Source organism: Cloeon dipterum, chromosome 1 (genome assembly GCF_949628265.1).
Source record: "Cloeon dipterum chromosome 1, ieCloDipt1.1, whole genome shotgun sequence".
Classification (NCBI taxonomy): domain Eukaryota; kingdom Metazoa; phylum Arthropoda; class Insecta; order Ephemeroptera; family Baetidae; genus Cloeon; species Cloeon dipterum.
Window position 1 is genome coordinate 13542985 of NC_088786.1, and position 17711 is coordinate 13560695.

Here is a 17711-nt window from a genome sequence, read left to right on the forward strand (position 1 = left end):
TTTGGACTTCTTGATGTTTCTTATCTTGGAGGGCTCGAATAGCTATTAAGACTAAATTAGAGAGCTTGGTAACCTTTCTAGAATTATGTAATACAACATACATTTTTTTCATCTCAACAGCTAAATTTGGGAGTTTTTAACGCTATGGAATAGTTTTCTTAATTTATTTTTGGCAAGTGATGCCATCAAATATCCTTAAATAAGCAGCTTCTTTTTTCCGCTTAAGGTTTGAAGTCATAAAATATAGAAAAGGGTTGTTGTTTGAAATGAAAGGCAGTTTTGTACCTTGATAACAGACCATGTTTTCCTCAAATCCAAATTGTTACATTGTTACAAATAACAAATTACATTATTATGATTCGTTTACTTCATCTCTTCTTCTTTCATATTTAATAATTAATAACGTTCCCATCTATAAAGAGCGACGCCGGCGCCGCGCCGCCGCACTCTGTACACACTGTTGGGGGGAGGCGGGGCGGCTGGCGGAGCCGCGGCGGCGGCGACCGTCGTCGGCGCCGGCCCTTCGCACAGGGCCCACCGTTGTGAGGGCGGCGCCGACGCGGCGGCGCCGTCGGGGGAGCGGCGCGGCCCAGGCGTCGGCCAAACACATGTAGACTTAAAAGAGTTGGGACGGCATGTATATATAATTATAATTCATATATCTCATCATTTTTACACATCGTGTATCACGCACAGCAATAAACGAGAAGAATTTATTCATCATCATCGTCGCATAATAATACATTATACGCAATTAAAAACTGACCCATTTCGCGGAAACAATACACGTCTCGTAATTATGTATCAATTAACTATCACCGGTTGTGTTTGTTTATGTTAGAGTGTGTTGTGTGTATTTATGTGTGTGTGTCTGTAAAGAGTTCTGCAGATATTATTTTCCAGTTTTATGCATGTTGTGGTAAAAACAAGTAAGATCATCCATTTTGTCTCAGTTACAATATTAATTTACTCGTTAACTATTGGAGGTAGTGGTCGCTTGTGTTTTTTCTCGCTTTCTTCCTTTCAAATGTATTTGTAATTCGTAAAAAAGGCCGCACGCGGCCTCCGCCCACCCCCCTGCGAGGGAGGCGGTCGGGGGCCGCGCTCGGCTCATTTATCAATTTGCTATCCATTGGCTATGGTCAACAAGTGGGTGGATTGCCCGCGATGTCTCAGGCCTTCGGGTTGCGTTGCAATAATCCTCAGTGCCATTACTACAGGTGAACCCTTTCATCTGGGACAAAAATATAGTTCTAAAGGCCGGAGACAGCGGCGGATTTGTTTCTTGGCCCGTTGGAAGGAGAATGAATAATAATCATCACTGATAACACGTGGTTTTCTTGTTATTTCAATTGAGGAGAGGGGTGTGGTTTGATCAACTTGAGGACAGGTGTTGTCAAATTTCGTCTCAGCTATAATGTGTGTGGGTTTATGTTGTTGTGTGTCTCACGTTACAAAAACTTAATATAATAATTAAACGCTCGTATTTGATTGATTCATTCAGTCCGATGCATAAGGTGGCACTAAAAATGGGATTGGAAGAGTAAAAGTGAATATGGTAGGGCCGGTCCGGGGCCCGCGGCGGGGTCCCGCGGGCCCACGAGCTGGAGAAAAATCGGATTTGACTATTTCGCGTTTTGATTTTGTTGGATTCCTTGTCTGCCGAACACGGGAGCAATGGCGGCGCCGCCGGCGCCGATGCCGACCGCGCCTAAATTTAAAAAGCACAGCCTTGGTCAATGATCTGATTGGTTATTTTAATTCCTATTATTATTATCGTCGTCGTATCGTCAACTCGAATCGAAGGGGCAGCGTATAACTTTGAATTCCACCAGTAGAATTTGTAGAGGGAAATTTTCTTTCACCGTTATTTTTTTCATTTTAACACGTATCGATTGTTCGGGTGCGTGGGGGCGGCTGGGGCGGCGCCACTCACCCGTCGGCAGACGCAACTAATATTGTACAGTTTTCTCATGTAGAGCAAATTAACTAAAACAATTTACCATTTTAAATAATCATAAGAAAACATGGCGACATTCATGGTCACATTAAGCTCGATTAGTTTTCATCTTCGGACATACAGCAGTACTCGCATTTTTTTCCTCAAAATGTTTTTTTACAATTTTTTCTCTCAAATCAATCAAGACAATGCAGCACGTGAAACGAAGTGAGAAATTGCATTATTTTTATGTCATAAAACGAAGGTTGGATTTGTTCAAAAAGTCAAGTCGCAAAAATAATGATTTAAGTCGAAAGAATCGCTCTCCTAATTTTACAGAAACAAAATGATAAAGACGAATTAGAAAAAAAACAATAAAGAGAAAGGAGCAGTACGAGACCCGGAAAATATCACAAACAAGTCGTCTATGTAAGCAAACTTCACATCCATTTTTCACAATTTGCATACGATAATGGCAGTGAACGTTGTGATGCGTGTGAATACGTGTGTGTGTGTGTGTGAGTGTTTGCGAGCCCATCTACTCGAGCGGTTTTCCCTAATTCGGTTTGGCTCTGGAAAGAGTCATTTGCGGTTTGACATCGAATCGTTGCTGATCAAAATGGAGAGGTGAAATTCACATTTTCTTCAAAGTGGTACCGTCCTGTACATAAACTGTCTCTCTATCAGCTAGCATCATTTGTAGGTCTCGTACGCGTGAATTAATCAATTAATTAGTTTATATGTACGCATACCAACTAATTACGGCTACGTGTTTTTGTGTTAAATTAACCGTGTTTCTTTTTTATACACATCCAGCTGGTTGGTTGGTTTGTTTGTTTGTTTACTCACTCGTTCGCGCGCACAATTACTGTTTATACTCTTAATCTTAAACACGTTTTAAGCGCTTCCTTCTAGCGATAATTTTAATAAAGCCTACGAATTATTTCCTCCTGTTAATGTAGTATTATAAAGGTCCTACGCGTCGCGTGTGTGTTGTGTGTGTATGTACGTGTGTGTGTGTGATTCTTAACTTAAAGGCGGTTTCTTCACCCTAAAATCATAGCTAATCCTCGGTACCCTAGCTCGGATTTCTTCTTGCAAACATTTTTACATATCTTTTTTTGTGAGTTTTCGTCTGTTTTTTAGTTTTCCTCTGTCGATCTACGTTACTCTTTACTCTAGAATATTTATACTTCAATCCCCTAAGATTTGAACAATCATTTTGAGCGAGTTGATTATATTAAAAAGGATGATTTTATACACAAAAGTATATATTATGAGACACTCGAACGAAAATCATCTTGTAATAATGTGTACCAACATTCAGTCACACGCATACATTTAATATATATCGTATTTATAAAAACATCTCTATCAATGACAAAAAGGCATAAAACGTGTAATCAGAGACACGTAGATTTGCTTCAAAACGCACGTTGTGTGTATCTCTTTTCGCGCAGCGCGTTTCTTTTTTTTGTCGGTTGTTGCACAAGTATGTGTATGCGCAATCGATTTAAAACTATAATGTGAGTGTGTATTGTGTATTGTGTGTGTGTGAATTATACAGCTAGACGATTTACAAATACAGCAACTGAACGACGATTTCTTTCATTGAAGATCGAACGGAACACTCATATTTTAAATTTAATCGGCTAGTTTATACTCGGGAAGCTTCCAAAAGCCACAACGAATTATACACAGGCATAATATATTATCGAGAGGAAAGTACCATGATCATCGACACCTGAATGCAACAGCGATTTCTCTTTTCAGCGAGTTGAAAATCCAAAAACGAACTCGAGTATGAAGAGAGTGAGAAATAGAGTGAATTAAGAATGTCGGGGCCAAAGAGTGTGGAAACATTGAATACTAAGTCGCGCTTCTGGTTCCTCATACTGTCATCCATCTTGTCGTTTTTTACTACAGAGATATACCGAGAGTACTGATTATTCGTAGAGGTGCGTGACACTTATTCATCTTTTCTCCTTCATTTTCTTTAACAGTATTTTTTAATATCTCTATCTTTTAAATCGCGTTATTTAATATATGTGGCGGTAGAGTTAAAAATCTGTCCGATCCTTTTCACCGTGTAAGTGTGGGTTTGTTTTGCAGGGAGACTGACACTCCGCACAGCTAAAATAACCGTCAGATTGGTGGATAATATTTTTGTAAAAAGTTCGTTGGATTCGTATGACAGTACAATTATTCTCTTTAGTGTCGCGGGCGAATATTTAACCGTTTCTCAATATTTTTGTGTGTGTATAGGTATAGGTTATGTTGGAGAGTGAGTTAATGTGAGTGTTTTTGACCAGAGTTAATTTGGAATTTTCATTTTGTAGAGGTACACTATAAAAAGACACTTGCTGGGATATTCCGAGTGAAAAATAAAATTTTCCGTAATAACACGTTATTCGCATTCGCTTTAAATTGTTTTGTACTCGCAGTTGCAGCAGGAATTGAATGATTCAGCACCTAAATCGCGCTGATGCACCGATGCTTTCTACTCAAGCAATTAATTTTTAATTTAACATGTTTTTGTCTTCAGGAGCGAAAAGTTCTGATCGCGCACGTCTTTTAATACCCGTAATTTACAGATATTTTTTAAAGTAGGATTTGTTGTATGGCATCTGGGACTGAAAAATATCATAAATTAACGTTGTTTGAGCATCGCAAGAGATGTTTCTTCAGGAAGGAAAACAAAAGAGCTGCATATTATGTGTGTGTGTGTGTGAACCGAAACGAAAAAAGAATGATTAAGAGGGGATCGTAAGAAATGCCACTGTCATTGTACCTGAGATAATTCACCGTCACGTGAACCAAAGTTTAGAGACAATAGGTGTGGTTTATCCGCGCGCTTCTCAACGCCGGTCGGCAAGATATTAGTTAATTAAAAATTATTTAATATTATAATAATACAAAAGGAGAGGTGGTGAGGCGAGTGATTATTGTTAGTCGTCAGTTTGCAAATTCCAAAGTAACTCTTGACATAGCAGCTGTTTGTGGAGTGAAGCCAATTTTGTACTTTGAGTGTGTGTTTACATGTGTGTGTGTGAATGCGTGAGATAGGTTAATTTGTAACAACACGCCGCTCCAACTCGTTTTGTTGGACAAAAAGAGCAGTCGCAGCACTTGCGAAGGCATTTCAATTATGTCTCTTTTGTGTGGGTGCACAGGTATTTGCTTTGTTTCACGATAGAGATAGATATCAATGGGGTGCACGCGGAAAATGATAAAATTCACAGGCTGCTCCGCGGGCGCCAACGTTAACTTGAGTGAGCAGTGTTCTGTGAAGTTCGGTCTCCTCGTCACAGCCCGCGTACCGAAACTTGCGAAGAGTTATTATTTAAAGCTCGGTATTTCGTACTTTGAAACTGTTCAAATAAACAAAATCTTTATTTAAAATCTGAAGCGGCCGTTAAAATTCGATTTTTGCGGTACGATTCTGCGCGTACTTTATTTGCAAGTCTGCTGACAGGGGAAAAGGAGTGTTCTCATTGAAGGGGTTCTTTGAATCGCGTGTTGCTAAATTATATCGAATTCTTACCTAGATTTCAAGATGTCGCATAATATTTGCAATTCAGCAATGAAGAAGTTGCTCCTACGCTAAAGTTTTAATTTTTTCCGGAGAGGTATTTAAATGCAAGTGTCTGTGTGTATGTGTGTGGTGAAAAGAGCGCACGAAATTTCAAGTTTAAATTCCTTGATTGCTGAACTAAGACATGCCGCAGCGTGCGCATGTGTGTGTGTTCTCATTCGTTAACTTAGTTCAATGTTGTACTGTATTTTTTCATTCTTAAAGACTAAGGTCTCCTTAAAACGAAGTGTTAATGTTAAGGAAATCATAAAGACTACCTTCTAAAATTTTAGCGCAGATCTAAGTAGCAAACTTTGTAAGCATTCCTTGCTCGCGGTGTCCATCTCAAAAACCCAGCTCAACTGTGGCTACTCCCGGCAGTTAAATTTAATTTTTACACGTGTAATTTTACGTTTTCATGCGATCCTCACTGTCTGAAAATTGGAGGCGGTCAAATACTTTATTTTACTTGTCAAAAACTGTTTCGTCTGCTGTTCCTTTAGCGCGTGAGCAACAACAATTCATTTTTCAATCATCGTGTGCTTCGTGTCAACATTAAATCCGTTCATATGGTTTTTGTTATACAAAATTAGCATTATTCCTTTTGTTTGGTATTTTTTATCTAAAAAATTACACTTTTCCGTTTAGAGCTGCCTTACAGAATACACGATGTTCACCCAAAAGGGTCCATTAAAGACCTAACACAGCCTCAATATCTTTTAAATAGACACTCACCATAATCATTCCCATCGAGTCTCCCCACAGGGGAGATTGTTCAACCTTAAAATCCAAGGATAGTCACTCGCGACCTGGCTCTGCCCGACTACCGTCTCCGTACGTGCTTCCAATTGTTTAAACCGTGTTTTTTGTTGTTGTTGAAGTTGTTATAATTTTGCCAGCAAAACGACGTTAATCTGAATTTTTACTATTACTTTCAATACATTCATGCTACACAATTTTTTATGCATAATTACTGTAGGCACGATATTGACCAGATAAAAACAAAAAAACAGCCATCACATTAACTTTAATGCGTTGTTGTCCCGCCTAGGTGCGCCCCTGCGTGAGATTCGAAAAAAGATTTTTGCGGGGGGCGATAAAAAGAGAAAAGAGAGCCACGACTATCACGACGTGTGTGTACGATTGTTATAAAGACCGCCTCCATATTATTACAAAAGCCGCGATAAATCATTCAACCAGCCGTAACAGCAGAAATCATTCACAACAACAAGTACATATTTTTCCAATTTTTCTTCGTCTTGATAAAAACGACACAGCGACGTTTTTGCTCAGCATTTCGACATCGATCTTAACGCCCAACGCTCACTACATTTCGAATATGATTTGTAAAAAATTGTTCCCAATTATTCATAACCACCTACCACAGAAGCTACGATTTTCCTTGCGTGTGTTTGCGTGTTTGTTAATTTTAATTTCACAATAATTAGCCTGCTTTTGCTGTTCGGGAAGAGTCCCTTACCGCACAATTCCTTCCCACTAGTTGTTGCTGTATGCTGATTAACTTTATCACACTTAGTAATTAACAACACTTAGACACTATATTAATATTTCACATGCATTTCGCCAGTTCCGCTATTGTTTTCCCGCCGGTTTTACGTGTTTTCTACTCGTCTCCATCGTACGTGTGAGTGTGTAAGTTTGCTTGTGTGTCGGTCGCATGCGCGCGTCTCTATTCCGTCTGGTGCCACATACAATCACTGCCGATCATACAGACAAATCTAGATCAAGTGAGTGTGTGTGTGTGTATTTTCAACGCCAGCCTCTATTCCGAGTGCGTGCGTTTTGTATGTATGTGTGTAAGAGAGTGTTTGAACATCTAGCTTCTTCTGTCAACACATAAGAATATATATTATATATATATTGTTACAGCGAAAAAAGTATTCCAGAAGAAGTCCAAGACCAGAGCGGAGAGAAACAGCTTTATAGGCGGGGACGAATACAAAGAATAAACACTCAAAAATCAATTGTGTTCCGTATAGATAGAGATATATCATCGAAGCAGCAGCGGTAAAGCAGTGTTTGTGTGATTCTGGTTAGTATTATACTTCAAGAGAGAAAGAGTCTGTGAGAGTTGATTGTGAAGTGACAAACTTGTTAGAAAACATCTTTCAATAATATAGAGTAAACAACTATGTATAACATCAATCAATATAAAACATTTCTCAATGATATTCAACTTGCAAATGTGGCGAGTGAGGGAGCATGGCAGGGGGAAGGGGAGTCACTGGACAATTTTTGCTCGGCAAAAACCAATATGTAAATGTATATTATGAATAATTTATAATTCACACGTCAGCTTTTGAAGCTCGTTTTGCGAACAAAACTTGATTGACTAACTCGGTAATTGAGAACTACTGAGTTTCCCACCGGTCCAACTCTCCTGGGGTGGCGACAAAGGTCAGATTTAAAATCCTGTGCCACCCATCGAGATGGGCTTGGTGAGTTAATTTTTTCTAAACAAACCGTATGGTTGTCGGTTTAAATAAGGAAATCACTTGGCCGTTATAAATACCTGAGTGTGGTGTGTTTGTTTTGTAGTTAATTAAGACTTTTAATTTAAAAACAGAAGTGGTGAGAAGTTAAATGGTAATCTGGTTTGGTAAAGTAAAGCTCGTTGTGTTATTCAACGCGTAACTAGAGAGAGGGGCGACCCTTCAGGCAGTGGCAGCACCAGCGAGTGAATGAAAAATGCCCATTTGAATCGAGAAGCCACTACCTTTGCAGTCGCCGTTTGTGTGGGTCAAAGTGGAAAATTAAAATATTATGTATAGAGCAGAGAAACGCTAATCAAGGGACTGGTCTAATTATGTTACAGGATGCAATCAGAAACAATCGGTAAACTATTGACATGTATGTATATACGCTTCAACAACAGAATAAAATAACACAGAGAGAGTGCAAGAGCAGCGGTAATTGTGTGTCAAGTATGTGTGTATAAATATTAGCCGGTGAGAGAGAGTGCAAGAGTAAAGGACACCACATCTACTGTAAATATAATTTAAATTGAGCATCCATCTTCATCGCGCGTGAGTGTGTGAACGTGTTAGTAATTTTAATTTTCTCTCTGATAAAATTTAGCTTTTAAATGTTTTCTTTCGCCGTGAGTCGTCAGGAAAAAGGCTTGGTATTCTTTATTTTGACTAGTTTCGGACATGAGGACTCTCTTTCACGACTGCCAAAAGACGCAGAAGACTCGGTGCGACAGATAAAAAAGCACGCTACATACCTTAGAAAGGGCGCTTTCAATCAATCGACCCGATATACTAATGGTCAATTCAATGCAGTAAAAAGACGAATCATCGGGTTTACTGTAAGTGCATGTGTGTCGTCTGTCTTTGTGTGTCCATCTATCTGTGGTTTAGGGAAAAACAGCGCGGCCTGTCCAGCAGGAGAGGGGTCCGAGAAGTGCGGCGAGTGAATGTGAACATAGGGGATGGCAACCGAACAGATCAGCGATTTGATCACTGCAGCATGAAGCAGGAGGAGAGTTGGAGATTTGGCACAAAAAATCATTACTTGATGCAATCACAAGGAATAACATGTTAGCTGCGATTTTCGTCACAATTTTTCTTCTAAATAAATGACTAGAATTTAGTCAAAAATGCGCTCTAGCTAAATTAACAATTACGGTAGTCTTTTTATCATTAAAAAAAAGAAAGAACGCGCGCATGTCACAATTACATTAATAGGCAGCTGACGACGATTAGTTAGTTAATTAAAATTAAGCATTTTTTGATCTTCTAGGTCCATGTGATTGATAAATGAGCAAACAAAAGGAAACAGCACAAATTTGCCAACCGCACTGCGGTAAATTTAAAGATTGAGAGGAGCGAATTTTCGTCTCGTACTTATCATAGACTTTGATTGAAATTGTTTTTCTAACGTAATCAATAGTAGGTAGGAGCCCTCCTCCACGAGAGTGATCTGCATGTTAATTTATCTCTGAAAAAGCAATTCGATTCGAATCAACGAATTAATGAACTAGCGCAATTATATATGTACGTGAACCTATTCCCAGATAAAAGTAGCGAGAGGGAAAACGATCTTATCGCTCACATCTCAATAGCATGCACACATATTCTTTACAGTAATAATTAACTTCTTGTTCTTGCTTCTCTCCAAAAATCTGGATCTAAAATTAAGTGAGGGGGAAACGGGGAGGGGCGGGACTTTAATGTTTGCACTCTCGCACCAATACACTTGAACTCTTAGCCCTGGTGCGAGGCTGCAAAACTACACGCAAAAAGTATATGTATATATTTAAAAATAATTATATAATCATACGGTTAAGATGTAGGCAAGGTTATAGCGCAGTTTCTCGAGTGTTTATGTGTGTAAGTGTTTACGTGTGTGTGTGGTTTGTCTCTAACTAACAAGAGGAACTGCATGTGATGTGCAGCAGCAGTTTCAACGAGGTAGATAAAAGTTCCATTTTACAGTTCCCGAAACCTTTCACTTCTGGGGCCGTGGGGAACTAACAAGAAGTGTGTTTGTTTGTTTGTTTGAGTGTCCGTTGACCGGCCGTTTGCGAGTGCTGGGCACTGCTGTCGTATTTATTTCCCGGCCGGTCCGTCCAGGGGCTAGCGGGATGGCATTTTTGTGTGATGTCTTTAACAACACGTTGACGTTTTCGAAACGTGAACAAAAATCCATGAGCATTGAATACTATTCAATTAAATCGACGTTTTTTCAAAACGGCTTCAATCGGTTTAAACCTGGTTTTGCTTCCGAGGAGGAATTAGTTGTTTCGCGTGTGTAAAAATAATCTACGAAATACTGGAACTTAAACAACTTTTTCAAAGTTAAAAGACAGCGAATCGGTATGAAGTGTGTATATAAAAAACATTATACTTTCCGTCTCGGCTGGAGAAATATAGAGTATTTTCTAGGAGATTTTAACGCCTTCGAGGCTACGGCAAATTTAAAATAATCTTCTTATTCTTGACTGCTTGATTTTTTGTGTGTCTGTGTGTGGTCCATCTTACACTCGCTAACGTGTGGACGAAGGGCCGGCGCGGCACCTCTCAGAGGGTGACTCCGACCGGCCCCCCAGTAAATAATTCTTCCTTCTTTCTTCATTTTAAGGTCCTGCTGCCAGAGCGGGACTGCTTTGTAAAAGTTTCTTCTTTTCATGTGTGTATGTGTATGTGTGAATTGATAAGATCCTTGTGAGGTATATCAAGTTTTTTCCTGAAGTCGAGGCAGCCTACTGGCTGTGGTTGGGCAGCGGAAAGCAGCCCGAAGCGGCGGCCGCCGCAGCCACTGCGGCACTCGCGGCGGCCGCCGTCTTCATGCTGAGCTCGGTCTTGTGCTCGCGCGCGATGTGCCGGCGCACCGTGTTGTTGCGCGTGAAGGTGCGCGAGCAGAAGGGACATGGCACGCGAATTCCCTGATGGCGCTGCCGGATGTGGGCGCGCAAATTCGTCTCATAGCCGTAGAGCCGCTCGCAGAACGGACACTTCAGCTTTTTACCTGTCAAACCAAAGTACGCAATTAGATTCTACTTCTTCTGAGGCACTCCACTTTGATGGGAATTTTCAAATATTGGAAAATTGTCTTGGAGAAGGGGATTGAAACTGCAATTCATTCATCTTAGTCATCTTACTCTAGAGCATTAAAATTGAAGATAATTACAGTTAAGGGGATAGAACTTGTGGTGTAATGCTAAGTGCATAAAATTTAAAAGTGTAAAAAATGTTTTTCTGGCATAAAAATGTTCAGACGAAAAACATGAACTAGTCTTTGAGTTAATGGTGATCTTACTGACACATCCTATGGAAAATATTGTAATGATTTGAAAGAAATAGGACAATCATCAGCACATTAAAGACTGATAAGTTTTTGAGGTTTAAGTACAGCAAGTTCACCACAGTTTAATTTAGCTTCAATATTCATTGAATCAGGGTTCAAAAGTTAGAAGGTGGCCTTTGAATGTGATTCACATTCCTTTAAAGCAAAGCCTTCATTCAGCGTTGAGGCATCACTACGATCTTAGTACTCTAAACTTGCAAACAAATTGCGTATCTAATGGAAGGTCATTACGGTCGTTCTTTGCAAAGCAGAATGTTGCTCAACCACCCAAACTACCATTACGCGGCTATCCACAGACTCGCTTATGCAACCGGCCCGTCAGTTGACGAAAGCAAGTTGCCTACGCGTTGTTTTGTCAGGGGCTAAAAGATCAAAGTAGCAAGCTGCAAGATACGAGGTATCTGCGCCATCTGGGGTTATGTGTTCATAACAAAGTATGAATGAATTGCCCATTTTGCTAACTTCACTCAAATAACTGCTATTTAGCACTACAATAACTGATTTTCCTATTATACATAAGCTACATAGAGGCCAAGAAGTATTTATTTCAAATTGAACTTTGACTAAGTTGCATTAATTTTTTCTTTAACAAAATACATTATGTAAAATTAAAAAATATATTTTTATATGCAGAAAGAACCACTTAATACCTCATGTTGTCAATGGATCAGAAAATTTTAAGAACTAGGATATCATACTCTACTGATTCAAATTGGCGTAGATGCTTTCTGAAGCGGGTGCTTTTGACCTAGGCCATTCAAATTAGCATTGGAAAATGTTTTCTCACCGTCAGGCGTGGCAACAGAGCCACCTTTATGTGCGGCCTGCTTGGTGCTCGCATTCCACAGAGAGGCGGCCATTTCCTTGTCGTTGCCAGAGGCGGCCGCGGCCGCTGCGGCAGCCGCCACCTGCTGCTTGAGCTCCTTGAAGCTGGCGGCGCTAAGCTCGTCGCCTCTCAGTCCGGTTGCGTGCAGGGGCTCCATCTTGACCCTTAGGTCAGTCGGCACAAGGTTGTTGGAGGGCGGCCGACCACGTTTACGGCTCACTGGACTTTCGGGACAGCCCTCAAAGGAAGAGCCGTTGCCACTTGAATGACTTGAGCCGACCACTTTCTCCTCTTTGACGTTACCGTTTCCACCACCGCCGCCGCCGAGCTCCTGGTCGCGGTCGCCGCTACCTGAGCCCACTGACAGCGGAGGCCGGTCGTACACTGAGGAGTTGCTCGCTGGGTTGCCACTACTTGTGCTCGCCCTGTCGTTCGCCTCGCAGTCGTTGCTATACCTTGTTGAATCGCTCGTTTGTCCTTCGTTTTGGCCCCTGTAGCATTTCAAGTAAGTTAGAACTAAGATTCCAAGCAAATTATACAATTTATTACAGAAAAATTAGAAACTTTGATATAAAATTCGACTTAAAAAATTCATTGAAGTTATTCTCTCCAGCAAATAGGACTAGAAATAACACACATTTTGTTTCAAATGCATATTATACTAAATGCCAAACACATGTTAAATTTATCAATTTGCAAAGAAAATATTAAATCTGCAATCTTTTATTAATTACTGCATTTTGAAAAATAAAATCAGAGAGCAAGATTGCAATAATTGTACTAACAGCTTATAACTGAAAAAAATTATTCTAAAAATGAATGTATGCTAATAATTATTAATTTTTCATTATCTTTGTCTTTAACTACACTTATTGCTACCATTTCGTATCTGATTTGGTTCAGTTCATCTTACATAAAAGAACAGTTTTAAAACCATTCGTTTAAGAACCAGAACTCAGGACGCTGCGCCAATAATTTGCATCCTTTTTCCATGCCACAACGTTGCGATAAACCAATTAATAGGTTAAGTTGTTTTCTTCCACCGGATGTGTCTTCCAGACAATTCAATTTTCGCGCAAAATAAAACCACAATGATGCATCATTTAATTGATTGAAGTGGCTTTTTGAGGTGAAATTATTCCCCCGCTTTATCTAATCATTTTTTCTTTCCCGAATGAACACTTATTAATTGGTTTAATCATTTGCACAATATGTGACCACATTTTGATTTGCATCTATGAGAAGATCAATTTAATGGCGCAACTTGAAGCAAATACAAAAAACAGTTTTCAGTTGCATAGCGGTTGGGCAAAAATGTTAATCATTTTTTAAAGCATTTAACACAATCATGCTTCTACTAGACATCATCATTTTGGGTATAATTTGATAATCCAAAGTCACCTGTAATTAGCAGCCGTGAGATCTGCAGGAGAGAGAGTGGTGGAGCGTCCCTTGCCATCGCGCAGCACTGAGGCACGCACGATGGCGGCGCCAGCGGCGTCTAGGCAGGCGTTGGCGCCTGAGGCGCCGTTGGTGCCCATGTCGGAGTCGGCGAGTGAGCGACGGTGCCGCTTGAAGGGCACCGTCGGTGGCATCGCCACCACTGCCGATGTCGAGTTGGAGCGCTCGTACGGCCGGTGGTACGACGGCATGTAAGGCGCGATCACCGAGCTGAAGGTGGGCGTGGTGGGCGAGGTCAGGTCCGTCGGGTCGGACATTGGTGACGGCACCGAGTGGTTGTTGAGCTTGGGAGTCTTCCTGTGCGGCGAGTGACCGCTCTCCGAGCATGCCGGGCTTGCACGGCCATCCAGGTACGTTTCTGTTGAGGCCAACTTCTCGTGCTCGATCGAGAGGCCTTTAACCTTCGAAACAATGCAGTCTTTAGCAAGGGTCAGTGTTAAAATTATGAAATTAAATTGGGTGTGGATTTGAAGCTGGTTTATTAGTTTTTGCAAAATTTCAATTGAATTATATTTCAGTGGCAGATAGCTGTGACAGTAGGTTGCCAGCATCACCACAAACACGACCACAAAAGCAAGATTGTGTGAAGAAAAAGAGTGCTGGGTTGGTGGTTTGCGAAAGAGAATGACAACTCTATGTGATACGTGTATATTGAAACAATGCAAAAATGTTTGGGTGAGTCATTTGTCAATAAGTTAATTATTCTATCATCTATATCATCTATTCATCTCTGTTTTCAGTTTAAGCTATGACACATTCATTCTAATGAATTTCGGTAAATTAAAATACGAGAATAATTAAAGATTCATAGGGGGGGGGGGCGAACTTTCAATTGATATTTCAGTTCACTGCTGTTTAAAAAAATATTGTAACTTTGTTTTGCTGCATTTTGGGCCTGAAGCTTAAGTTTTAATTCAAACATTGGAGCTGGTCCAAAACAAACACTATTTTTAATGCACTTGCTCAAACAAGCAAATATATTCAAATTAATTTGAAAGTGGAATTTGACTATTTTTTGTTATTTTAGTATCTAGATTTAACCTATTTAAAACATCAGTAAAAAATTCCAAGCTTCAATAAGGCAGAGTACACGTGTCTCAAATCTCGTTTTTGGAACATTGAGTCAAGTGTACACAGTGCAGTTTCGCCTTGTACTCTCGTCAGTAAAAGTAAGGATTATCCCGTGACCACGAAAACAGGTTCTTTCGCCAATGCATGCGCACATGCGGTAATAAATCCAGCGTCAGAGGGGTCGGTCTGCATACCTGCAGGCACTCTGCAGCCTTGAGGAAGGAGGAGAGGCAGTCCTGCGAGACGTGCACCTCGCCCTTGTACATGAACTCGAGCAGGGCGGCCATGTTTGAGGCGGACATGCCGTCCAGGATGACGACGGTGCCGGGGCAGGGGGGCGCCACCTCGAACAGGTCCTGGAAGTGCTTGCTGCATGCCGCCAGGATCACTTTGTGGGCCTTCAGCGACACACCTGCAAGAGTACGAGAAGAGTCAGCAACGAAAAATAACAAAATGCTTTTTTAGCTCTTGAATGTACATGAGAATGAGACAGAGAGCGGGCGCGACCTTGAGGCTCGCCCGACCGCTGCACGTGCCCGATTCGCGTTTATGGCGACGCATGAGTGTACCCCAGTTGCAACTTATCGCAATTTTGGCACTAGATAGACTCTCTCGTGCATCGACGAAATTTACAATTGAACAATTAAAATTTTACTCATCATTTTTCATCGGTATCAAGGCCTTGGATATGTGTAATTTTTTTAATCACTTAATATCAACCATTCGACTATAAGGGAATAGAAATCAACGATGAAAACAAATTGAAAATAAATGTATAATAAAAAATTACTTGTTCTCAGGAAAAAAGACCGTGTCAGTAGTGGAAGCGTTTGCCTAGTGGAACACTGATCCAGAAATTTTCTCAATTGTTGACGCCACGTAAGAACAAATTAGAACAACCCATTTTATTTCCAGATAAAGTAATTTTTAATCTTGTCTGCTTCTGCAATAATCCCTTTTAGAATTTATAAAAAGAGGATAGTTGGCGTCTATTTTACAGACTAATAATATTTACTCCACCAAATTTTCATTTCGCATGATAGCTCACCAAGTTTTGCTATCAAATAAAAATAAATTCCAGCCCGGTTAGTTTCCTCTTTAACGACCTTTACACTTAGTGAGTTTATCGGCCCAATTTGCGGCCGAGTTTTGGCCGCTTCTAGATGTGCGGTTGCAATTTTCGTTCCGCCGTTTGCTTTTCTCTTGTTCTCTCCTTAGCTCTATTGTTGGCCAGGCCGCGTGCGTTTTGCACATAAATGTGTATGAGCGAGTTCCCTCATCGCGATGAGCATGTCGGCGAGAGCGAATTTGCGCGAACCGTGTTTGTAACTTAAGCTCGCGAACGAACACGCAGCTAAGCAAGTGTAACAACTGAATTAAAAATGTGATGCGAGTGTGCGAAAATTTGTTACTTCCCCTCACGCGGGAGACGCTCTGCTGGGCAAACGCAATGAATTAGTTTTTGCACAGGAATGCGCGCTTCACGCATAAAGTTTCAATTAGTAGTTGATAATTGTGTAATTAAAATAAATAATTTTTGTTTTACGATTTACGACTCTCTTGTCACTACAATGCATATCAATAAAATAGTAAATTATTTTCTTCAAAATTGAAAAAAAATTATCATTAATCGAAATCAGTTAAAAGAAAAAATTTTCAGCAAAGAGAGGTATTGAATTTGCAAGTATTTTAAATGTAAACTAGATGGGCTGTTGGTGGCTTCAACCCGTTTTTTAATATGTATATAATAAACGCTGCAGTAATATTTATTTTTAATTTAGTATCTTTTCCAGTTACAATGCAATTAAGACTACATGAAAACAATGCACAAAATCAGCATGGACACAATATAGTAAGTTTACTTATAAGAATGGTGTTGATTGTTCGCGAGTTCGCAAGAAAAATAATAACTAAGAACTCGCGGTCGCGAGTGCAGTAGCTCATAATAAATTGTATATATCTTATCTCACTCTACTCATCGCTCCACGCGTAATCGTTGTTCGAATTGCTTGGTATAAACACACTAAAGCACTACCACCCCACCACACAAAAACAAACACACTTGCAATACATAAACGCGAATTTATATCTCGCCGATCTAACACGGGTAAAAGAGCTAGACGGTGTGTAATTTCCGAGAAGTGCACACACTCGCTATTGTTTTCAAACCGATTAAAAAATCAACCTCTTTAATTATATAAATGGAGTGCGCCAAACTATGATTAATATTTACGTAGGTAAAAGAGGTTTTGAACTATATCTTCTACCCTCGTTATGATTTATGATCATATATAAAAATTTGACCAAAGAAATATTTCAGCCAGCTGATCGGGTAAACAGGGAAAGTAAACGAGCAAGCGGTCGTCAACACAAACAGGGTGAGATAAGACGAGTTGCATTCATAAATGGACAATTTTTATCTGGAGTCTTATCGCTGCGGGACTTACAATTTACAGGCAGATAATTTGATGTTGCTGTGCTAGGTTTGCATGATAGATAATAAGCACGTCGCACGTCCTCACACATATGCAATCTAAGAATTTCGCGAAAAGACACTCGTGAGATACTATGTAAGTGGTACTTGTCAACGAGCTCCATTTTGCTTTTTTTATATTTAGTTCAAGTGAATTCGCAAGGGGTTTTGAAGCGATTTTTTCTTGGTTCGACCAATAGTAATTTTTTTGCATAACATGAGGCAGAGTTGGATTTGTTTGGGCTACAACGGTTTTTTTCGGTTGTTGTTATTATTCTTGTGTTAATGAGCGGAAAATTGCCTGGCCGATGCACAAAATTAGTAGATATAAAAAGGGCTAAATTTTATTTTAGGGCGAGAAAAGAGAATTCACAGAATTAGAAAAATCTGGGAAATTGATTTCAAACTAAATAAAGGCCTTTATATAAGCTTTATAAATATAAGCCTGTGGTACAAGGAGCACTAAAATTAATTCAATATTTTTTTTTAAGTCGGTGAACTTGATAAATTTTAAGTTATTTTTCTCTTAAAATCT

The 17711-nt window shown here is 40.0% G+C and overlaps 1 protein-coding gene across 3 annotated transcripts in view; it reads right to left on the reverse strand.

Moving 5' to 3' along the window:
- Positions 1-277: 277 nt before the first annotated feature.
- The window catches only part of chinmo (Chronologically inappropriate morphogenesis), a 46068-nt gene continuing 28634 nt past the window's right edge, over positions 278-17711 (reverse strand). For all 3 annotated transcript variants that reach the window (XM_065497527.1, XM_065497529.1, XM_065497528.1), the window contains exons 3-6: positions 14898-15115; positions 13573-14033; positions 12133-12662; positions 278-11006 (exon numbers count right to left, since the gene is read on the reverse strand). In XM_065497527.1, the coding sequence (XP_065353599.1) occupies positions 10741-11006; positions 12133-12662; positions 13573-14033; positions 14898-15115 (1475 nt within the window). In that variant the 3' untranslated portion in view covers positions 278-10740. The remainder of the gene's footprint in view (positions 11007-12132; positions 12663-13572; positions 14034-14897; positions 15116-17711) is intronic.